Source organism: Pristiophorus japonicus, chromosome 9 (assembly GCF_044704955.1).
Source record: "Pristiophorus japonicus isolate sPriJap1 chromosome 9, sPriJap1.hap1, whole genome shotgun sequence".
NCBI classification, from domain to species: Eukaryota; Metazoa; Chordata; class Chondrichthyes; family Pristiophoridae; genus Pristiophorus; species Pristiophorus japonicus.
Genome location: NC_091985.1, coordinates 153,852,826 through 153,877,954, shown reverse-complemented (window position 1 = coordinate 153,877,954; position 25,129 = coordinate 153,852,826). Strand labels below are relative to the sequence as shown.

General features: G+C 46.7%; 1 protein-coding gene across 3 annotated transcripts in view; it reads right to left on the bottom strand.

Moving 5' to 3' along the window:
* Positions 1-11,667: 11,667 nt before the first annotated feature.
* Positions 11,668-25,129, bottom strand: part of ttll2 (tubulin tyrosine ligase-like family, member 2) — a 40,484-nt gene continuing 27,022 nt past the window's right edge. For all 3 annotated transcript variants that reach the window (XM_070888822.1, XM_070888821.1, XM_070888823.1), the window contains exon 2: positions 11,668-14,155. In XM_070888822.1, coding sequence (XP_070744923.1) covers positions 12,169-14,130 — 1,962 coding nt within the window. In that variant the 5' untranslated portion in view covers positions 14,131-14,155 and the 3' untranslated portion in view covers positions 11,668-12,168. The remainder of the gene's footprint in view (positions 14,156-25,129) is intronic.

Below are 25,129 nucleotides of genomic sequence, written 5' to 3'. Positions count from 1 at the left end.
GCAGGATCCAGGAGGAAAGTGCCTCTATACATGACTCCTGGATCCAGGGTCCCTGCTTAACCCATCCACTGTGATCGTAGACCCCCACGAGGCCTCCGATCAACCCCCACCACCAATGATGCTGAGCCCAGCCATGATTTTCTCTCTTCCATTCCCACCATTCGAAGGCCAGCCACGATCCTCCGGTGGCCAGCCACTATCTTCCCTTCACACCCCACTCTGATTGTCCTCCCGCAATCCTCTCTACCCCTCCCCTCTCCCATCTTCTGCCCTCCCCCATCCCCCCGATTGATTTAATGGTCCGGCCTCCCTCACTCCTCTATGCGGCCTAGTGACGAAGGCCTACCTGCCTGCAGCCAGCCAGTCTCTCAATCTGCCTGGCTGTGGGCGGGAAACCAAGGCCTCGCATGCAAAAAAGTCGACAGGGCCTGCGGGAAACCTGACCTTCAAGGTTTACCGACCGCCTCAGAGCACTCCCGCCTCCAACCCACCTTCCCCATTAAAATACTCAGAGACCTGCCAGTAACAGCTAACACCTTCGCAACGTCCAGCAGCACTCCCTGCTCACTGTAACGACTTTATAAATCTCATACAGCAGTCCAGTACTCCTGCAAAGTCTGCAAGAGCCAGTACATAACAATAAGTAACTTACCTGCATGTTGGATGTTTCTCTTTAAGTAGACACTGGTCCAGGGTCCCTTGTGCAGCTGATCACACGTTCAGCTGTGGGTGTTTGTGACAGGGTGTTGAATGGGGCGGTGATGTCCAAAATGGCAGGTTCAGCCACAATCCAGCGTTACACGCTGACTGACGTCACAATCTGCCTGCTCGGTATACTGCCGGCACACCCGCATCCTGTCCACGCTATCGCCTTCGCCAAGATGGCTACCAGCGCAGGCCGCACCAGAAGTGGACGGAAGCAAGGCAGAGGCCATTCTTTCTTCAAATCCAGCCAAAACTACCGGTGCTACGGAGCCAAATTTCATGGCCTTACTGCAAATATATAGAGCCCTGGTGAGGCCGCACCTGGAGTATTGTGCACAATTTTGGTCTTCTTACCTAAGGAAGGACATACTTACTTTAGAGTGGGTGCAATAAAGGTTCACCAGACTGATTCCTGGGATGGAGGGATTGTCCTATGAGGAGAGATTGAGTAGACTAGGTGTATAGTCCAGAGGTTAGAAGAATGAGAGGTGATCTCATTAAAACATACAAAATTATTTCGGGGCTTGACAGGGTAGATGCAGGGAGGATGTTTCCCCCAGCTAGGGAGTCTAGAACCAGGGGTCACAGTCTTAGAATAAGGGGTTGGTCATGTAGGACAATGAGGAGAAATTTCTTCACTCAGAGGGTGGTGAATCTTTTGAATTCTCTACCTCAGAGGGCTGTGGATTGTCAGTCGTTGAGTATATTCAAGACACAGATCCATAGACTTTTGGATACTAAGGGAATCAAGGAATATATGGGAATATGGAGTTGAGGTGTAAGATTAGCCATGATCTCGTGGAATGGCGGAGCAGGCTCAAAGGGCCAAAAGACCTACTCCTTCAAGTGTTAGTTTTAAACCTGAGGTTGATAGATTTCTTTTCAACAAAGATATAAAGGATATGAGGCAAGGATGGCTACATGGAGTTAGGTTGCAGATCAGCCATGATCTCATTGACTGAAAAAACAGACTCGAGAGGCTAAATGGACTACTTCTGTTCCTATATTCCTATATCCCTGCTCCTATTTCTTATGTTTTTATAACACAGGAGTGACGGGTGAACGGGACTTGGTGTGAATTAGAATACAGACAGCAGAGTTTATAGCGGAGATGTCATGTATTCAACTATCATTGTAACCCATGTATAAGCTGACCTAAGTTGTACACCTTGAGAACATTGACCATAAGGGGGTGAACTTGTGGGAGACACTCCTAACCTGGACTTTCAGGTATAAAAGGGGAAGCTCCACCCACCTTCATCACTTGAGGTCTTGGTAATAAAGGTAACTGGTCAGAGTGACCTTCTCTCAAGTATGGGCCTCATGTGCATTTATACTGTATAGTAAGGACATATCATTGGCGACGAGGATGGGATTTAAACCACGCAAGCATGGCCACTAGCAGCACAGAAGAGAGGTTCATATACCAGGAGCCACCGATAATGATGAAAGTGCTCCTCAATGGCATCCCAGTATTAATGGAGCTAGACACGGGGGCCACCCAGTCCCTGATGAGTATCAAACAGTTCGAAAGGTTGTGGGTGTCCAAGGCCAGGAGGCCAAAATTATTGCCGATTGACGCACAGCTACGGACATATACAAAGGAGATAATTCCGGTGCTAGGCAACGCCACGGTAGTCGTGACCCATAAAGATTCGGAGAACAGGTTGCCACTCTGGATTGTCCCGGGGGACGGTCCCGCACTGCTGGGGAGGAGTTGGCTGGCTGTCATGAACTGGAAATGGGGCGATGTCAATGCAATTTCTTCTGTGGAGCGAGTATCATGCTCACAGGTCCTGGACAAATTTGACACATTATTTCAACCCGGCATCGGCACTTTCATGGGGACCAAGGTAGTGATTCACATAAACCCCGACGCCAGGCCAGTACACCACAAGGCCAGAGCGGTGTCGTTCGTGATGCGGGAAAAGATAGAATGCGAATTGGACCGCCTGCTGAGGGAAGGCATCATCTCGCCAGTCGAATTCAGTGACTGCGTGAGCCCGATCGTGCTCAAGGCGGATGGGTCGATCAGGATATGTGGCGATTACAAGGCCACCATCAATCGGGTGTCACTCCAAGACCAGTACCCGCTACCGAGAGCGGAGAACCTCTTTGCGACGCTATCCGGTGGCAAAATGTTTTCAAAATTGGACCTGACCTCAGCTTACATGACCCAGGAGCTGGTGAATGAGTTGAAGAAGCTGACCACCATCACGACAAACAAGGGGTTGTTTGAGTATAACAGATGTCTGTTCGGGATTCGTTCAGCCGCCGCGATCTTTCAGAAAAATATCGAAAGCCTCCTCAAGTCAATCCAGGGACGGTGGTTTTTCAAGACGACATCCTCATCACGGGTCGCGATAGTGAAGAACACCTCCACAACTGGAGGAGGTGCTACACAGACTGGACCGTGTAGGGCTGTGACTGAAAAAGGCAAAGTGCGTCTTCTTAGCTCCAGAGGTAGAATTCCTGGGGAGGAGGGTAGCAGCAGACAGAATCAGACCTACTGCGTCCAAAACGGAAGCGATCCAGAGAGCACCCAGACCCCGTAACACGACGGAGCTGCGTTCGTTCCTGGGGCTCCTGAACTATTTTGGTAACTTTCTTCCCAAATTGAGCATGCTGTTAGAGCCGCTACACGTGCTCCTACGTAAATGTCACGATTGAGTCTGGGGGGATAGCCAGGAAAGGACTTTTGATAGAGCACGCAATTTGTTATGCTCCAACAAACTGTTAATGTTATATGACCCGTGTAAGAAACTTGTTTTAATGTGCGATGCATCGTCCTATGGGGTCGGGTGTGTGTTGCAGCATGTGAATGCCAATGGTCAGTTACAGCCGATAGCTTATGCCTCCAGCAGTCTGTCCCAGGCAGAAAGGGGCTACGGGATGGTAGAAAAGGAAGCACTAGCATGTGTATATGCAGTAAAAAAAATGCACCAGTACCTGTTTGGTAGGAAATTTGAGCTGGAGACAGATCACAAACCCCTAACGTCCCTTTTGGCCGACAACAAGGCCATAAATGCGAATGTATCGGCCCGCATACAGAGGTGGGCACTCACGTTAGCCGCCTATGACTACACAATTCAGCACAGACCGGGCACTGAAAACTGTGCCGATGCATTCAGCAGGCTCCCACTAGCCACCACTGAGGGGCAACTGAGCATGATACTGAGATGGTCATGGCTGTTGAAGCTTTCGAAAGCGAAGGCTCACCTGTGACAGCCCGTCAGATTAAAGTCTGGACAAATAAAGACCTGCTACTGTCTTTAGTTAAGAAATGTGTCCTCGATGGGGACTGGGCAGCCACGTACGGGGCATGCCCTGAGGAATTTAAACCGTTTCATAGGCGCAAGGATGAACTCTCGATTCAGGCCGATTGCCTACTGTGGGGAAACCGAGTAGTCATGCCCCAGATGGGCAGAGAGGTGCTTATCAGAGAACTTCACAATGAGCACCCGGACATTGTCATGATGAAGGCAATTGCCAGGTCACACGTTTCATGGCCAGGGATAGATGCAGACCTGGAATTTTGTGTTTGCAGGTGCAACACGTGTGCTCAGCTGGGCAACGCACCCAGGGAAGCCCCCTTTAGCCCCTGGTCCTGGCCCGCCAAGCCATGGTCATGCATCCATGTGGACTACTCAGGTCCTTTCATGGGAAAAATGTTTTTGGTTGTAGTAGACGCCTACTCGAAATGGATTGAGTGTTCCATTTTAAATTCAAGCACATCCTCTGCCACGGTAGAAAGTCTACGGGCAATGTTCGCCGCCCATGGTCTACCAGATGTCTTGGTCAGTGACAATGGCCCGTGCTTCACAAGCACTGAATTCCAGGACTTCATGTCAGGCAATGGAATCAACCATGTCAGAACGGCACCGTTCAAGCCGGCCTCAAACGGCCAGGCGGAACGAGCAGTGCAGATAATCAAACAGGGGATGCTCAGAATCCAATGGGGTTTCCTACAAAATCGCTTATAATGCCTCCTGTTGGCCAATAGATCCCAACCACACTCGCTCACAGGGTTCCACCCACAGAGCTGCTAATGAAAAGGACACTCAAAACCAGGTTATCCCTTATACACCCGACTATGAAAGAAATTGTTGAGAGCAGGCTTCAGTCACAATGTGACTACCATGACAGGAATGCGAGGGCGGGATGTATTGATGTCAATGACCCTGTTTTTGTCCTTAATTACGCTGCAGGGCCCAAATGGCTTGCAGGCACTGTGATTGCCAAAGAGGGGAATAGGGTTTTGGTAGTTAACCTACCACTGGACAAATCCGCTGCAAACACGTAGATCAAACTAAAAGGAGGTTCAGCAACCCCATAGAAGAAGCAGAGGAAGAACACAACGCAGAGTTTACTCCACCACAGGTGACCGAACACCGGAACCAAGTGGAGGAGAGCCCAGTCACTGTGTGCAGTCCGGACAGTCCTGGGGCACCGCAAACAGCAGACACTCAGGCCAGCGCCAACAACCGGAGCCCCAACTCAGGCACTCTACAAGGGAGCGTAAACGACCAGAGAGACTTAACCTGTGATCCCAATAAGACTTTGGGGAGGAGGTGATGTCATGTATTCAATTATCATTGTAACCCATGTATAAGCTGACCTAAGTTGTACACCTTGAGAACATTGACCACAAGATGGTGAACTTGTGGGAGATACTCCTAACCTGAACTTTCAGGTATAAAAGAGGAAGCTCCACCCACCTTCATCACTTGAGGTCTTGGTAATTGTAGTGTCCTTACACCTTACTATAGAATCACACGAGGCATGTACTGCAGACAAGGTCACAATGTGACCTGAACCTTTATTCCCAGGACCAACAAGTGCTTACCCTGCATGGGATCTCCCTTTATATACCTGGATGACTAGGTGAGGAGTGTCTCCCACAAGTTCACCCCCTGTGGTCAAGGTGTGCATTACTCAGGTGTATACAGTGTATAGTGTTGTTACATAAAGGTTACAGTTATGTGAAGGTTACAAACATGACATCATCTCCCCCCAACATCTTTGGGTCAAAGATTTAGTCTTTCAGGCGGTCGACGCTCTCTCGTGGAGCGCCGCAGTTGGGGCTCTGGTGGTTGGGCCTTGGCATGCGTCTCTGTTGCCTGAGGTGATTCCGGCCTGTCCGGGCTGGCTGCAGGGACTGTGCATGCTGGTGAATGTCCTTGTTGCTCATTCACTGGCAGTGGTGTGGGTGACATCTCATGATCTTCCTCAGGTTCCTCAGTGTCTATGCTGAACCTTTTCTTTACTTGGTCCAGATGTTTGCGGCATATCTGCCCATTGTTAAGTCTGACCACTATGACCCTATTCCCCTCTTTGCCGATTACAGTACCCTCAAGCCACTTGGGTCCCAAAGCATGATTGAGAACAAATACAGGGTCATCAATTTCTATGCATCTCCCCACTGAGTTTCGATCATGGAACTCAATCTGGGGCTGGCGCTTGCCCTCAACAATGTCTGACAGGGCTGGGTGAATGAGGGACAGGCGTGTTTTAAGCGTGCGTTTCATGAGTAGTTCCGTGGGCGGGACTCCCGTGAGCGAATGTGGGCGGGATCTATAAGCCAGCAGGAGGCGCGATAGGTGGTACTGAAGGGAGGGTCCTTGGATCCAGAGCATGCCCTGTATTATGATTTGAACCGCACGTTCCGCCTGCCCATTGGAAGCCGGCTTGAACTGTGCTGTCCTGACGTGTTTGATACCATTACCCGACATAAATTCCTGGAATTCATAGCTAGTGAGACACAGGCCATTATCGCGAACCAGGATGTCCGGCAAGTCGTGGGTCGCAAAGACCGTACGCAGACTTTCCACGGTGGTGGATGTCGTGCATGAATTCAATATGATGCACTCGATCCATTTCGAGTATGCATCAACAACAATCAGGAACATTTTTCCCATGAACGGGCCCGCGTAGTCTACGTGAATACGGACCATGGCCTGGTGGGCCAGGGCCACGGGCTGAGTGGGGCCTCCCTGGGGGCATTTCCCAGCTGAGAACACGTCGTGCACCTGCAAACCCAGTGTTCCAGGTCTGAGTCAATTCCCTGCCACCATACATGTGACCGGGTAATGGCCTTCATTAGCACGATGCCTGGGTGCTCGCTGTGGAGTTCCCTGATGAATGCTTCCCTTCCTTTCTGGGCAGTCGGCTTGGATGGAGAGCTCGTCCATCCGTGTGTGAAACGGCCTGACCTCCTCGGGGCACGCTTCGTGTGCGGGCACCCAATCACCAGTCAGGACACATTTCTTTATCAGGGATAGGAGGGGATCTCTGTTGGTCCAGATTTTGATCTGGCAGGCTGTGATGAGGGAGCCTGCGGTATCGAAAGCCTCAACGGCCATGACCATCTCCACACTTTGTTCCGACGCCCCCTCGGTGGCCGCCAGTGGGAGCCTGCTGAACGCATCAGCGCAATTTTCGGTGCCTGGCCGGTGCCGTATGGTGTAGTCATACGCAGCCAGCGTGAGGGCCCACCGCTGTATGCGAGGTGACGCATTGGCATTGACAGCCTTGCTGTCGGACAACAGAGATGTTAACGGTTTGTGTTCCGTTTCTAACTCTAATGTTCTGCCGAAAATGTACTGGTGCATCTTTTTCACCCCGTAGACTCATGCGAGTGCTTCCTTTTCAACCATCCCATATCCTCGTTCTGCCTGGGAGAGCGACCTGGAGGCATAAGCCACAGGTTGGAGTTGGCCCTCATCATTACTCTGCTGCAACACGCACCCAACCCCATAGGATGATGCATCACATGTCAAAACCAATTTCTTACATGGGTTGTACAAGGTCAACAGCTTGTTAGAACAAAGCAGATTCTGCTCCCGATTGAAAGCCCATTCTTGACAGTCCCCCCAAAACCATTCACAATCCTTACACAGGAACACGTGCAGCAGCTCCAACAATGTGCTTAAGTTCGGCAGAAAGTTCCCGAAGTAGTTCAATAGTCCCAGAAATGACCGCAACTCCGATGTGTTGCCGGGCCTGGGCGTACGACGGATCTCCACCGTTATGGATTCGGTAGGCCGGATCCCGTCTGCGGCAACTCTCCTGCCCAAAAGCTCGACCTCTGGGTTTAAAAACACACACTTGGACTTCTTTAGTCGCAAGCCTACCCGGTCCAGTTGGCGTAGCACCTCCTCCAGGTTGTGGAGGTGTTCCTCGGTGTCTCGACCCGTGATTAGGATGTCATCTTGGAATACGATTGTTCCAGGGATGGATTTAATCAAGCTTTCCGTGTTCCTCTGGAAGATAGCAGCCACTGAACGAATGCCAAACGGACACCTGTTGTAAACGAATAGCCCCTTGTGCGTAGTGATGGTGGTCAGACGCTTGGATTCTTCAGCCAGTTCCTGAGTCATGTAGGCTGAAGTGAGGTCCAACTTGGTGAACAGCTTGCCACCTGCCAGCGTGGCAAAAAGATCCTCCGCTCTCGGAAGCGGGTATTGGTCCTGTAGTGACACTCGGTTGATGGTGGCCTTGTAGTCGTCACAAATCCTGACCGAGCCATCTGCTTTAAGGTCAGGAACGATGGGACTTGCCCACTCACTGAATTCAACAGGCGAAATTATGTCCTCTCTTAGCAGCCTGTCCAACTCACTCTCAATTCTCTCATACATCACATACAGCATGGCTCTGGTTTTGTGGTGCACTGGTCTGGTGTCCGGGGTGATGCGTATCACTACTTTGGTGCCCTTAAAGGTCCTGACACCTGGCTGAAAAAGTGGCTTGAATTTCTGTAGGACCTGTGCACATGAACTTCACTCCACAGATGAAATGGCATGCACATCCCCCATTTCCAGTTCATCTCGGCTAGACACCTCCTCCCCAAGAGCGTGGGACCATTCCCCGGGACAATCCAGAGTGGCAGCGGTTCTCCAATCCATTGTGTGTGACCACCAAGTTGGCACTGCCTAGTACTGGGATGATCTCTCTGGTGTACGTCCGTAGCTGCGTGTCAATGCGTTCCAGTTTGGGCCTGTTAGCTTTGAGTGGCCATAGTTTTTCAAATTGTTGGGCACTCATAAGTGACTGGCTGGCTCCTGTGTCCAGCTCCATGCGTACCGGGATGCCATTTAATAGGCGTTTTGGTGTATGAGCTGTGGACGTCTGCCACATGAACCCGCTAGACTTCAGCATCCATAGCTTTGCCCCAAGCATCACCCTGCCTTGCAGACCTCTCATCTGGTTCCTCTGCCTCGTAAACTAGCCTCGCTATGGGCTTTCTGCACATTCTGGTCAGATGTCCACTGAAGTTACAGTTTCTACAGATAAATTATTGAAACCTACAGGTTTTTGCAGTATGTCTGCAACCGCACCTCCAGCATGAGCTGAGATTGTTGTGAACAAAGGAACCGTTACCAGGCATTCCTCTCTGATTGTCTCTTTGATTACTCCTGAGCACTCTGTTGCTGAGTGTCAATGGTCCCATCCTGGGACGCATTGTCCCTTGTGATGGCGTGAATTGCCGATCTCCCTGCCATTGTCTCTGTTGCTGGCCCACCCTAGAGCCTGTTGCTGCCTGGGCAGTGTTGAATTGCCCTTGCCTGCCTGCGGGGTTCTGTGTCTCGTTTACAATGTTAACTCCCTGGTCCATCGCCACGTTGGAACCAGGGCTGCGTGCGTAAATTATCTTGGTCTCCTCTTCCCCTGCCATGAAGGTCTGAGCTTTCAGCATTGCCCTTTCCAAAGTCAAGTCCTTGGTCTCAATAAGCTTCCTGAAAATCCCAGCATGCCCAATGCCCTCAATGAACAAATCCCTTAACATCTCCTCCATGCAGGCGTCTGTGAACTTACAGAGGCTGGCCAAACGCCGAAGGTCCGCAACGAAGTCCGATATGATTTGTCCCTCCCGACGCCGGTGTGTATAGAACCGGTGCCGGGCCATGTGTATACTGTTCGCCGGCTTGAGGTGCTCACCAATCAGAGAGTTGAGCTCTTCAAAGGACTTGTCTGCCGGCTTCTCGGGTGTGAGCAGGTCTTTCATCAGCACATACGTCTTGGCTCCACAGCTGGTCAGTAGATGCGCCCTCCATTTGCCAGCTGCTTCCTCTCCCAGCCAATCCTTCGTGACAAAACTCTGCTGGAGCCTCTCAACGAAATTGTCCCGGTCCTCACCAACACAGTACCGATCCTCTGTGCGACCGGTGGCCATCCTCGTGGGTTGTTGATTCCCGTTTCTTGTCGCCAAATGTAGTGTCCTTACACCTTACTATAGAATCACACGAGGCATGTACTGCAGACAAGGTCACTGCGTGACCTGAACCTTTATTCCCAGGACCAACAAGTGCTGACCCTGCATGGGACCTCCCTTTATATACCTGGATGACCAGATGAGGAGTGTCTCCCACAAGTTCACCCCCTGTGGTCAAGGTGTGCATAAGTGTATACAGTGTACAGTGTTGTTACATAAAGGTTACAGTTATGTGAAGGTTACAAACATGACAGTAATAAAGGTGACTGGTCACAGAGTGACCTTCCCTCAAGTATGGGCCTCATGTGCATTTATACTGTATAGTAAGGACATATCAGGATGGAAGATGGGAGGCCAGCCAAAGGAGTACTGGAACAGTCAAGTCTGGAGGTAACAAAGGCATGGATGAGGATTTCCGCAGCAGCTAAGCTGAGGCAGGTGCGGAGACGGGCGATACTGTGGAGATGATAGAGAGGATCAGCTCGGGGTGAAATAGGATGCTGAGGTTGGTGAGGAGACTCTGGTTCAGCCTGAAACAGGGGCCAGGGAGAGGGATGGAATCAGTGGCGAGATTGTGATGGGTGGGGTAAAAGGGGTGGCGAAGACAATGGCTTCCGTCTTCTCATCATTTATTTGGTGGAAATGGCAACTCATTCAAGATTGGATGTCGAACAAGCAGCCTGACAACACAGAGGCAGCTGAGGGGTCAAGAGCGGTGGTGGTGAGGTTGAACTGAGTGTCGTCAGCATATACGTGGAACGTGAAGTCATATCTTCAGATGATGTCACCAAGGGGCAGCATGTAGAAATCGGAGGGGGCTGAGGACATCCTTGAGGGACACCAGAGATAACAGTGCAAGGGTGAGAAGAGAAGTTATTGCAGATTCTTTGGCTATGACTGGATAGGTAAGAGTGATAGTGTGATGGTTATTTCTCTCATATACTGGTTGGCCCATAAGCAATATCGCTGAAAACAACACGCGAGTCTGGTTAACTGGCACATAAACATGCCATGGAAGTTGGTGCTAAGTTGCTTCTTGAGCCAGTGATTATGGCAAATAAGGAGAACTGATTCATCGAGAACTGATGCATTAAGGAGGTTTTAGTGGGATACTGAAACCTGTGTGGCATCTTACTCTGCAGTGAGTGAATCACCATAGGTTATGAACAACAACAACAACAACAACTTGTATTTATATAGCGCCTTTAACAGAGTAAAAAACTTCCCAAGACGCTTCACAGGAGTATTATGAGATTTTAAAAAAATGACACCGAGCCGCATAAGGAGAAATTAGGGCAGGTGACCAAAAAGAGGTAGGTTTTCAGGAGCATCTTGTAGGAGAAAAGAGAGGTAGAGAGGCAGAGAGGTTTAGGGAGAGAGTTCCAGAGCTCGGGGCCTAGGCAACAGAAGGCACGGCCATCAATGGTTGTACGATTATAATCAGGGATGCTCAGGAGGGCAGAATTAGAGGAGTGCGGACATCTTGGAGGGTTGTGGGGCTGGAGGAGATTACAGAGATAGGGAGGGGCAAGGCCATGGAGGGATTTCTAAACAAGGTTGCGAAAGATGAAAGACTGCCCTCATTTTCATCTTGAAAGGTAATTGCACTATGTTGCATTTTGAATATATAGGAAAGTTGGCTGTAATTCAAGGACATAGGTGCATTTGTTTTGCATAATTTACTTGGTTTACGGGAGAATGAAAACAATATGCAAAAATGTTCAATTTTTTTTATTTAATAAAGCCCAATAATCACTCAATGTTAGAGCTGCTATAAGGCATGAGTAATACAGACAAAGTTACACAATCCAATGAAGCAGGTTAAAAGTTGGTTTGTTAAAGGCTTACTCCAGCCTATGATTTCAAGTCCTGTTCTACAATAACAAGTGCCTGTGAAATGTACTGCATCACACTCTTGTAAATAACTGGTGCATTATGGTTATTTCACTTACTGGTCACATGATTACTGTATAGAACATGGTATCCACCCTATTGACCATTGGTGCCATTATATTTACAATTCTTGTATAATACTGGGTGAAAATCAAACTTGTTTTCATCACTTGTGATAACTATTCTGGTTTCCGGGCTAAAATAAATTAAATCAATACTTGTAAACTATTTGATTTTAGTGAAGACAATGTCATAAATAAACTACTTCCTGACAATTGTCTTTATTTCCATTGGTGAAGAACTCCATATCTCGATTTATAAAATTAAAGCAACTGGGGTTAATACAAAAGTTCAAGCACTTAGTTTTCAAAGCAACAGTCGCTGAGTAAGGGGGGGTACCGCGGCCCCCACAGGAAAGAGCCAAAGCAGTCTTTCCTCTTACAGGAGCTACCGGGATGGGGCTCATTTCTTCTCTTGATGCTCTTTGGTTCCTGAAATTTCTTCAGCATCTTTTGCAGCTCCTCCATTACTGTCCTGGTGTTTAAAGGGGCCTGAGAAGCTTTCAGCGTCACTTGGTTAAATGGAAAGGTGAGGATGAAATCGCCAATGCGGCTCATGGGCTTCCTGTCAAAATCTGAAATGCTGTACTGGGGGAAGAATGCCAGTTCGTACCTTTGCAACTTATCTGAAGAGAACCTCGGGCTCATGTTACGGAAATGCCAATTGGACTGCCCAGTTCTTGTGTCCAGCAACATGACCCTGTCCATTGGACACTGCGGGCGTAGTGGGGAACTTTTGTTCATCTTCTCTCTCAGTCGTGAAGTCAGGGTTTTCTTTGGCAGTGGCCTGGTGAGCTTGGTATTTTTTGGCCATTCCTTGGTGTCTGAGCAATGGCCAGGTACCGGAGCTGTGGGGCTGGACAGCTTTTTGATACTTTTCCCCAATTCATCCCCAGAGGAACGTAGCAAGTGTGAGTGCTGCAGCTTACTGGCGCAAGGAGATTTGTTCTCCTCCTCTGGTTTGTGCGAGTCCATCTCTTGGTCTTCACTAGCACAGCTTTGGTTGTTCACATTCGACTGGCTACAACCTCTGCGGCACAATAATAGGGGGTGTTTTTGGTTGCTGGACCAAGTTGCTTTGGAAAAGCTCAGAAGTGCTTCTTTAGAAATGTTGGCGTGAAGCGGCAGATTCCCCAGGGAGTTGGTTATGTAGAAGGAAGGACAGCTGCGAGACAGTGTATTGTATTGCCGTGGCCTTGGGTAACCCCGCTGGCGCAATGTGTCTATCTTCTTGTAATTCAGCAGGTCAACCAGGTCATATAATAGACCTTTCTTCACTATCACATCCGCGTTACAGTCTACCATCAATGCCGGGCTATAATTCACTTCTAAAAGCCATGGCTTCATGTTGTCATCTATTAGGATATCAAAGCCAAAGAGTTCAAGGCAGTTAGGTGGGGATGGGATGGATGCAGTAATGGTGAGCAGGGTCAGTGTCACAATGTTGCTTATTCGCTGCCACATGAGTAGTTCGTTTATATTCAGACTGTGCAGAAAGGAACGGAATTGGCTCATTGTCCACTTGCAGCCTGATCCGACCCGCTCTTTGTCCATTGTGTAAGAGGGTCCAAACCTATTGATGCTGGTGTTGGTTAAATGAGCATAGACATTGTCTAAAGCTGTGAGACTATACTTTTCTGTCCCAAACCGCACCAGGCCTTCTTGATAAATATAAACTGTCAATGGGCAGAAACTAGTGACACAAACATAGATTCGCAAATCAAATTTGTAGCCAGAGATGAGGAGCGGGTTGCTGATATACTTCTGTACTATCACAGAACAGCTATACGTCAAATCTTTAATATCTTGAAATATAAATATTCCCCTGCCACGGGAGAGATCAACCGGTTTGCATATCCAGTATCCAAGCTTTCCACCATTCACTTTCTTGTCTTTTGTATACTTAGCCACAAATTTGGTGTAATCATTGGGTAGAATGAAAGCAATAGGGCTAAAGTTATATGTGGCAGACCCATAAATCCCTGACATCCGCTTCAAATTACGAGCCAGATTGTCCTTTCGAGTAATGCCCAAGATTTTTGGATAGTGAATCAGTCTTTGCCAAGGCATAATGTTTTCATACGCCGCGTTGGAAAACCCAGATCGCCAATACAAGTTCCAGTCCCCCTCCTCCTGCGCCTCTTCGTCATATTCCAGCCAGCCACGCTCAAGGAGAACATCTCGTACAACTTCAGGTGTGCCTTCGTGAAGACGAAAGACCAATGCCTTGGTTAGATCTTCTGATCGCGAGCTATTTGCCATGGTTCTATCCAGTTTTTTTCCATACCTTAAGGAGGAAAGGGAGTTAAAAGTAGGGGTTAACAATTCCACCTTTTAGCAACATTCCAGTGTTAGAACACGGACAATTACCATGCTGAATATAATCTGCTGTTGGGCACATGAATTTAAAAAGCTTTAGTAACTCAACAAATGTTAAATTAAAATGATACTGTTATGTCTTTAAATGCTCTGATAATGACTCCACGAGGCAATGTGTTGTACTTGAAATGTAGCGACCGTAGTCCATTTAATGTAACTCCAGAGTGAGGATCACACATGGTGGCCTGCCTTTTATACTAGGCCTGGCTCACCTGTACAGGTAACCTACAAGTCTCCCACTGCAGTGCCCTCTGGTGGCACACCTTAGTGACCATATAGCTGGTGTACAAGTTTCCCATAGCAGTGCCCTCTAGTGGCACATCATATGTAATAGTACAAGCAGTAAACATGTAGGATACATGACAGATACAATAATCCACTTTCGCCAACAATTAAACCCCTGCCTCACTAGCTACAATGCAATGAGCCCTTGGTGGAGTGGTAGTGTTCCCAGCTGTGGGTCAGAAGGGTTGTACCCTGGTCCACACTGCCCCAGAGGGTGGAGACATTGAAACATATAAACATATAAAATAGGTGCAGGAGTAGGTCATTCGGCCCTTCTAGCCTGCACCGCCATTCAATGAGTTCATGGCTGAGCATGCAACTTCAGTACCCCATTCTTGCTTTCTCGCCATACCCCTTGATCCTCCTAGTAGTAAGGACTTCATCTAACTCCTTTTTGAATATATTTAGTGAATTGGCCTCAACAACTTTCTGTGGTAGAGAATTCCACAGGTTCACCACTCTCTGGGTGAAGAAGTTTCTCCTCATCTCGGTCCTAAATGGCTTACCCCTTATCCTTAGACTGTGACCCCTGGTTCTGGACTTCCCCAACATTGGGAACATTCTTCCTGCATCAAACCTGTCTGAACCCATCAGAATTTTAAACGTTTTTATGAGATCCCCTCTCATTCTTCTGAACTCCAGTGAATACAAGCCCAGTTGATCCAGTCTTTCTTGATAGGTCAGTCCCGCCATCCCGGGAATCAGTCTGGTGAACCTTCGCTGCACTCCCTCAATAGCAAGAATGTCCTTCCTCAAGTTAGGTGTGGCCTCACCAAGGCCCTGTACAACTGTAGGAACACCTCCTGCCCCTTTACTCAAATCCCCTCGCTATGAAGGCCAACATGCCATTTGCTTTCTTAATCGCCTGCTGTACCTGCATGCCAACCTTCAATGACTGATGTACCATGACACCCAGGTCTCGTTGCACCTCCCCTTTTCCTAATCTGTCACCATTCAGATAATAGTCTGTCTCTCTGTTTTTACCACCAAAGTTGATAACCTCACATTTATCCACATTATACTTCATCTGCCATGCATTTGCCCACTCACCTAACCTATCCAAGTCACTCTGCAGCCTCATAGCATCCTCCTCGCAGCTCACACTGCCACCCAACTTAGTGTCATCTGCAAATTTGGAGATACTACATTTAATCCCCTCGTCTAAATCATTAATGTACAGTGTAAACAGCTGAGGCCCCAGCACAGAACCTTGCGGTACCCCACTAGTCACTGCCTGCCATTCTGAAAAGTACCCATTTATTCCTACTCTTTGCTTCCTGTCTGACAACCAGTTCTCAATCCATGTCAGCACACTACCCCCAATTCCATGTGCTTTAACTTTGCACATTAATTTCTTATGTGAGACCTTGTCGAAAGCCTTCTGAAAGTCCAAATATACCACAACTGGTTCTCCCTTGTCCACTCTACTGGAAACATCCTCAAAAAATTCCAGAAGATTTGTCAAGCATGATTTCCCTTTCACAAATCCATGCTGACTTGGACCTATCATGTCACCTTTTTCCAAATGCGCTGCTATGACATCCTTAATAATTGATTCCAACATTTTACCCACTACTGAGGTCAGGCTGACCGGTCTATAATTCCCTGTTTTCTCTCTCCCTCCTTTTTTAAAAAGTGGGGTTACATTGGCTACCCTCCACTTGATAGGAACAGATCCAGAGTCAATGGAATGTTGGAAAATGACTGTCAATGCTATTTCCAAGGCCACCTCCTTCAGTACTCTAGGATGCAGTCCATCAGGCCCTGGGGATTTATCGGCCTTCAATCCCATCAATTTCCCCAACACAATTTCATGACTAATAATGATTTCCCTCAGTTCCTCCTCCTTACTAGACCCTCTGACCCCTTTTATATCCGGAAGGTTGTTTGTGTCCTCCTTAGTGAATACCGAACCAAGGTACTTGTTCAATTGGTCTGCCATTTCTTTGTTCACCGTTATGACTTTCCCTGATTCTGACTGCAGGGGACCTACGTTTGTCTTTACTAACCTTTTTCTCTTTACATATCTATAGAAACTTTTGCAATTCGTCTTAATGTTCCCTGCAAGCTTCTTCTCGTACTCCATTTTCCCTGTCCTAATCAAACCCTTTGTCCTCCTCTGCTGAGTTCTAAATTTCTCCCAGTCCCCGCGTTCGCTACTATTTCTGGCCAATTTGTATCCCACTTCCTTGGCTTTAATACTATCCCTGATTTCCCTTGATAGCCACGGTTGAGCCACCTTCCCTTTTTTATTTTTACGCCAGACAGGAATGTACAATTGTTGTAGTTCATCCATGCGGTTTCTAAATGTCTGCCATTGCCCATCCACAGTCAACCCCCTAAGTATCATTCGCCAATCTATCCTAGCCAATTCACGCCTCATACCTTCAAAGTTACCCTTCTTTAAGTTCTGGACCATGGTCTCTGAATTAACTGTTTCATTCTCCATCCTAATGCAGAATTCCACCATATTATGGTCACTCTTCCCCAAGGGGCCTCGCACAACGAGATTGCTAATTAATCCTCTCTCATTACACAACACCCAGTCTAAGATGGCCTCTCCCCTAGTTGGTTCCTCGACATACTGGTCTCGAAAATCATCCCTTGTGCACTCCAGGAAATCCTCCTCCACCGTATTGCTTCCAGTTTGGTTAGACCAATCTATGTGCATATTAAAGTCACCCATTATAACTGCTGCACCTTTATTGCATGCACCCTTCATTTCCTGTTTGATGCCCTCCCCAACATCACTACTACTGTTTGGAGGTCTGTACACAACTCCCACTAATGTTTTTTGCCCTTTGGTGTTCTGCAGCTCTACCCATATAGATTCCATATCATCCAAGCTAATGTCCTTCCTAATTTTGCATTAATCTCCTCTTTAATCAGCAATGCTACCCCACCTCCTTTTCCTTTTATTCTATCCTTCCTGAATGTTGAATACCCCTGGATGTTGAGTTCCCAGCCCTGATCATCCTGGAGCCACGTTTCTGTAATCCCAATCACATCATATTTGTTAACATCTATTTGCACAGTTAATTCATCCACCTTATTACGGATACTCCTTGCATTAAGACACAAAGCCTTCAGGCTTGTTGTTTTAACACTCTTTGTCCTTTTACAATTTTGCTGTACAGTGGCCCTTTTTGTTCTTTGCCTTGGGTTTCTCTGCCCTCCACTTTTCCTCATCTCCTTTCTGTCTTTTGCTTTTGTCTCCTTTTTGTTTCCCTCTGTCTCCCTGCATTGGTTCCCATCCCCCTGCCATATTAGTTTAACTCCTCCCCAACAGCACTAGCAAACACTCCCCCAAGGACATTGGTTCCGGTCCTGCCCAGGTGCAGACCGTCCGGTTTGTACTGGTCCCACCTCCCCCAGAACCGGTTCCAATGCCCCAGGAATTTGAATCCCTCCCTGCTGCACCACTGCTCAAGCCATGTATTCATCTGCGCTATCCTGCAATTCCTACTCTGACTAGCACGTGGCACTGGTAGCAATCCCGAGATTACTACTTTTGAGGTCCTACTTTTTAATTTAGCTCCTAGCTCCTTAAATTTGTTTCGTAGGACCTCATCCCTTTTTTTTACCTATGTCGTTGGTACCAATGTGCACCACGACAACTGGCTGTTCTCCCTCCCATTTCAGAATGTCCTGCACGCGCTCCGAGACATCCTTGACCCTTGCACCAGGGAGGCAACATACCATCCTGGAGTCTCGGTTGCGGCCGCAGAAACGCCTGTCTATTCCCCTTACAATTGAATTCCCTATCACTATCGCTCTCCCACTCTTTTTCCTGCCCTCCTGTGCAGCCATGAACTTGGCTGCTGCTGCCCTCCCCTCTTGAGTCATCCCCCTCAACAGTACTCAAAGCAGTGTATCTGTTTTGCAGGGGGATGACCGCAGGGGTCCCCTGCACTACCTTCTTTGCACTACTCTTCCTGCTGGTCTTCCATTCCCTAGCTGGCTGTGGACCCTTCACCTGCGGTAAGACCAACTCGCTACACGTGCTACTCACGTCATTCTCAGCATCGTGGATGCTCCAGAGTGAATCCACCCTCAGCTCCAATTCCACAACGCTGGAGGCGGATACACTTCCCGCAGATGTAGTCATCCCACATGGTATAGGCCCAGCTCCGGCTCTGGGCTCTGGATTGACATCCAGTGGGATATTGGCGTCCGCTGGGTGTGGGTGCCCCTTACCCACCTATCATTGTATGGGCTGAGAGAGCCCATTAAACAGTCTTGCAGTATATAGGACCGAACACATGTTTACAGCCATGGAAGGAGCGTTAATGTCATGGTCCGTCAGCCTGGTAATCCTTCCAATACTTCGCACTAATCTCTTCGAGGCAAGAGCATGACGATATGAAAAGAAAAACAACCAGTTATAGTATTAAAACTCCCATGCACTCGCATGAGCTGAGCACCATTCAAATAACTTGGGCTGTAGAGAGGGCTTTAAACTAATTAGTGGGGGGGAAGATATTCAGGTGAGCGGAAATTTAAAAAGTCAAAGAATAAGGAGAAGGCAATAGATCAGGGTAGCACTGGGGGAAATGAAAACCAGAGTGTGCCAGGAAGCAACAGAATGTATAAACATAAAGGTGAATCAGAAAGTGGGGTCAAAGCAGGAAAATATGGTAAAAAAGCACATTTAAAAGCTCTTTTTCTGAATGCACATAGCATTCGTAACAAAATGAACATTCTGGGGGGAGAAGATGAACAGCCAGAGGTCGTGGTCCACATCAGTACCAATGACATAGGTAGGATGAGGGATGAGGTCTTGCAGGCAGAGTTTAGGGAGCTAGTAGAGAGATTAAAAAGCAGGACCTCAAAGGTAGTAATCTCCGATTACTCCCGGTGCCATGAACTAGTGAGTACAGAAATAGGAGAATAGAGCAGATGAATACGTGGCTGGAGAGATGGTGCAGGTGGGAGGGCTTTAGTTTCCTGAGGCACAGGGACCGTTTCTGGGGGAGGTGGGCCCTGTACAAGCCGGATGGGTTGCACCTCAACAGAGCCGGGACCAATATCCTCGCGGGGGGGTGGGGGGGGGGCGGGTGTTGCTAGTGCTTTTGGGAAGGGTTTAAACTAGCTTAGCAGGGGGATGGGAACCTGAAAATAGATTCAGTAGGGAGGAGAGAAAAGTTAGAAATAGAAAGCAAAAATAAAGAAAGTGAGTTAAGTGAGTTTGAAAGAGAGAGGAAACAAGCAGGAAAAAAAGGGTAAAAAAACAAACTTAAAGGCACTTTGTTTAAATGCACGTAGCATTTGTAACAATATAAATGAGTTTACGGCACAAATTGAGACAAATGGGGATGATCTGATGGCCATTACAGAGATGTGGTTGCAAGGTGACCAGGACTGGGAATTAAATATTCAGGGGTACTTGACAATCTGGAAGGACAGACTGAAAGGAAAAGGAGGTGGGGTAGCTCTACTGATAAAGGATGGAATCACTGCAATAGTGAGAAATGATATTGGCTCAAATAATAAGGATGTTGAAACAGTTTGGGTGGAGATAAGGAATAATAAGGGGGGCGTAGTCTATAGGCCCCCTAACAGCAGCAACTCTGTTGGTCGGACCATAAACCAGGAAATAGTGGGGGCGTGTAAAAAGGGAACAGCAATAATCATGGGTGATTTTAACCTCCATATTGATTGGACAAATCAAATTGGTCAGGGTAGCCTTGAGGAGGAATTCATAGAGTGCATAAAGGACGGGTTCCTTGAGCAGTACGTAACGGAACCAACCAGGGGGCAGACTATCTTAGATCTGGTCCTGTGTAATGAGACGGGATTAATAAACAATCTCCTAGTAAAGGATCCCCTTGGAATGAGTGATCATAGCATGCTTGAGTTTCTATTTCAGATGGAGGGTGAAAAAGTTGGATCTCTAACCAGTGTACTAAGCTTAAATAAAGGAGACTATGAAGGTCTGAGGGCAGATTTGGGTCAAGTGGACGAGGAAAATAGATTAAAGTATAGGATGGTTGATGAACAGTGGTGTACATTTAAGGAGATATTTCACAACTCTCAGGAAAAATATATTCCAGTGAGGAGGAAAGGGTGTAAGAGAAAAGATAACCATCCGTGACTAACTAAAGAAATAAAGGACGGTATCCAATTAAAAACAAGGGCATACAAAGTGGCCAAATTTAGTGGAAGGACAGAAGATTGGGAAGCTTTTAAAAGCCAGCAAAGAATAACAAAAAAAATGATTGGAAAAGGGAAGACAAACGATGAAAATAAACTAGCACAAAATATAAAAACAGATAGCAAGAGTTTCTGTAGGTATATAAAAAGGTAAAGAGTGGCGAGAGTAAATGTTGGTCCCTCAGAGGACGAGACCAGGGAATTAGTAATGGGGAACATGGAGATGGCAGAAACTCTGAACAAATATTTTGTATCAGTCTTTACAGTAGAGTACACTAACAATATTCCGACAGTGAATAGTCAAGGGGCTATAAGGGGGGGGAGGAACTTAACACAATCAGAATCACTAAGGAGGTGATACTCAGTACGATAATGGGACTAAAGGCAGATAAATCCCCTGGACCTGATGGCTTGCATCCTCGGGTCTTAAGAGAAGGAGCGGCAGGGATTGTGGATGCATTGGTTGTAATTTACCAAAATTCCCTGGATTCTGGGGTGGTCCCAGCAGATTGGAAAACTGCAAATATGACGCCCCTATTTAAAAAATGAGGCAGACAAAAAGCAGGAAACTATAGACCAGTTAGCCTAACATCTGTGGTTGGGAAAATGTTGGAGTCCATTATTAAAGAAGCAGTAGCAGGACATTTGGAAAAGCAAAATTCGGTCAGGCAGAGTCAGCATGGATTTATGAAGGGGAAGTCATGTTTGACAAATTTGCTGGAATTCTTTGATAATGTAACGGACAGGGTGGATGTGGGGGAAACCAGTGGATGTGGTGTATTTGGACTTCCAGTAGGCATTTGACAAGGTGCCACATAAAAGGTTACTGCACATGTAAAAGTTCACGGGGTTGGGGGTAATATATTAGCATGTCGGAGATTGCAGTGCGGGCAGATATAGCAGGAGCAGTGAGGTTGGGGAGAAGAAGCAGCGAGAGATTGTCTTGGCCACTGGACCAAGACCTAGCTCTGTCAAGCCCGTGTGGTGGCTGGTGTGTAACGGCCACCACATGTAAAAAAAACAAGAAAAGGCATCTTCCACCCTTCAAGATTTAGTTTGGGACCTGGAGATTTAGGTCTTCATTGAAACACCTGTGAACTTTTTGACGTGGAAGCAAGTCATCCTCGATTCAAGGGACTGCCTATGATGACGATGATTAGCATGGATAAGGATTGGCTAACTAACAGAAAACAGAGAGTCGGGATTCTCTGGTTGGAAACCAGCAACTAGTGGGGTGCCGCAGGGATCAGTGCTGGGACCCCAACTATTTACAATCTATATTAACGACTTGGAAGAAGGGAATGAGTGTACCGTAGCCAAGAAAAGCGATGTGTGAGGAGGACACAAAAAATCTGCAAAAGGACATAGACAGGCTAAGTGAGTGGGCAAAAATTTGGCAGATGGAGTGCAATGTTGAAAAGTGTGACGTCATGCTCATGAGAACAAGTTATTATTTAAATGGAGAAAGATTGCAAAGTGCTGCAGGGACCTGGGGGTACTTGTGCATGAAACACAAAAGGATAGTATGCAAGTACAGCAAGTGATCAGGAAGGCCAATGGAATCTTGGCCTTTATTGCAAAGGAGATGGAGTATAAAAGCAGGGAAGTCTTGTTACAGCTATACAGGGTATTGGTGAGATCACACCTGGAATACTGCGTGCAGTTTTGGTTTCCATATTTACAAAAAGGTATACTTGCTTTGGAGGCAGTTCAGAGAAGGTTCACTAGGTTGATTCTGGAGATGAGGGGGTTGACTTATGAGGAAAGGTTGAGTAGGTTGGACCTCTACTCATTGGAATTCAGAAGAATGAAATGTGATCTTATCGAAACATATAAGATTGAGGAGGCTTGACAAGGTGGATGCAGAGAGGATGTTTCCACTGATGGGGGAGACTAGAATTGAGGGCATGATCTTAGAATAAGGGGCCGCCCATTTAAAACAGAGATGAGGAGAAATTTCTTCTCTCAGAGGGTTGTAAATCTGTGGAATTCACTGCCTCAGAGAGCTGTAGAAGCTGGGACATTGAATAAATTTAAGACAAAAATAGACAGTTTCTTAAACGATAAGGGAATAAGGGGTTATGGGAAGCGGGCAGGGAAGTGGAGCTGAGTACATGATCAGATCAGCCATGATCTTATTGAATGGCGGAGCAGGCTCGAGGGGCCGTATGGCCTACTCCTGTTCCTATTTCTTATATTCTTATTAAAATAGATGAGTTGACGGCACAAATAGATACAAATGGTTATCATCTGATAGCTATTACTGGGACGTGGTTGCATGGTGACCAGGTCTGGGAACTAAATATTCAGGGGTATTTGACAATTCGGAAGGACAGATAAAAAGGAAAATGAGGTGGGGTAGCACTGTGAATAAAGGATGGAATCACTGCAATAGTGAGAAATGATATTGGCTCAGAAGATCAAGATGTTGAATCAGTTTGAGTGGTGATAAGGAATAATAAGGGGGAAAAGTTGCTGGTGGGCATAGTCTATAGGCCTCCTAACAGTAGCTACACTGTTGGATGGAGTATAAATCAAGAAATAATGGAGGCTTGTAATAAAGGAACGGCAATAATCATGGGTGATTTTAACTGTCATATTGATTGGACAAAGCAAATTGGGTAGGTTAGCCTTGAGGAAGAGTTCATAGAGTATATCTGGGATAGTTTCCTTGAACAGTACATTGCAGAACCAACGAGGGAGCAGGCTACCTTAGATCTGGTACAGTGTAATGAGACAGGATTAATAAACAATCTCATCGTAAAGGATCCTCTAGGAATGAGTGACCATAACATGGTTGAATTTCAAATTCAGTTGGAGGGTGAGAAAGTTGGTTCTCAAACCAGTGCCTTAGCTTAAATAAAGGAGACTATAAAGGTATGAGGGTGGAGTTGGCTAAAGTGGACTGGGAAACGAGATTACACTGTGGACGGTTGATAACTTGCAACAAGAAAATATCCCAATGAGAAGGAAAGACTAAGAAAAGGGATAACCTTCCGTGGCTAACTAAAGAAATAAGGGATGGTATCAAAGTGAAAACAAAGGCATATAATGTGATCAAGACTAGTGGGAGGCCAGAGGATTGGGAAACTTTTAAAAGCCATCATAGAACGACTAAAAAAATGATAAAGAGAGGGAAGATAGATAAAGTAAACTAGCACAAAATATAAAAACAGATAGTAAAAGTTTGTACAGGTACATAAAAAGGAAAAGAGTGGCTAAAGTAATTGTTGGTCCCCTAGAGGATAAGACTGGGGAATTAAGAATTGAGAACCGGGAAATGGCAGAGACGTTGAACAAATATTTTGTATCGATCTTCACGGTGGAAGACATTAAAAAAATCCCAATAGTGAATAATCAAGGGGCTATAGGGAGGGAGGAACTTAATACAATCACTATCAGTAATGAAGTAGTACTCGTAAAAAAAGGGACTAAAGGCGGATGTCCCCTGGACCTGATGGCTTACATCCTAGGTCTTAAAATAAGTGGCTGCAGAGATAGTGGATGCATTGGTTGTAATCTACCAAAATTCCCTGGATTCTGGGAGGTCCCAGCAGATTAGAAAACTGCAAATGTAACGCCCCTATTTAAAAAAGGAAGCAGACAAAAAGCTGGAAACTATAGACCAGTTAGCCTAACGTGTTGTTGGGAAAATGCTGCAGTCCATTGTTAAGAAAGTAGTAGCAGGACATTTGGAAAAGCATAATTCAATCAAGCAGAGTCAGCATGGTTTTATGAAAGGGAAATCATGTTGGACAAATTTGCTGGAGATCTTTGAGAATGTAATGAGCAGGGTGGATAAGGGGAAGCCAGTGGATGTGGTGTATTTTAACGTGCCACATAAAAGGTTACTGCACAAGATAAAAGTTCACGGAGTTGGGGGTAATATATTAGCATGGATAGAAGATTGACTAACTAACAGAGAACAGAGTGTCGGGATAAATGGGTCATTTTCTGGTTCACAAACAGTGAGTAGTGGGGTGCCACAGGGATCGGTGCTGGGTCCTCAACTATTTACAATCTATATTAATGACTTGGATGAAGGGACCGAGTGTAATGTAGCCAAGTTTGCTGATGAAACAAAGATGGTTGGGAAAGCAAATTGTGAGGAGGATACATCGAATTTGCAAAGGGATATAGACAGGCTAAGTGAGTGGGAAAAAATTTGGCAGATGGAATATAATGTGGGAAAATGTGAAGTTATGCACTTCGGCAGAAAAAATAGAAAAGCAAATTATAATTTAAATGGAAAAAAATTGCAAAGTGCTGCTGTACAGAGGGACCTGGGGGGTCCTTGTGCATGAAACACAAAAAGTTAGTATGCAGGTACAGCAAGTAATCAGGAAGGCAAATGGAATGTTGGCCTTTATTGCAAGGGGAATAAAGTATAAAAGCAGAGAAGTCCTGCTACAACTGTACAAGGTATTGGTGAGAGCACACCTAG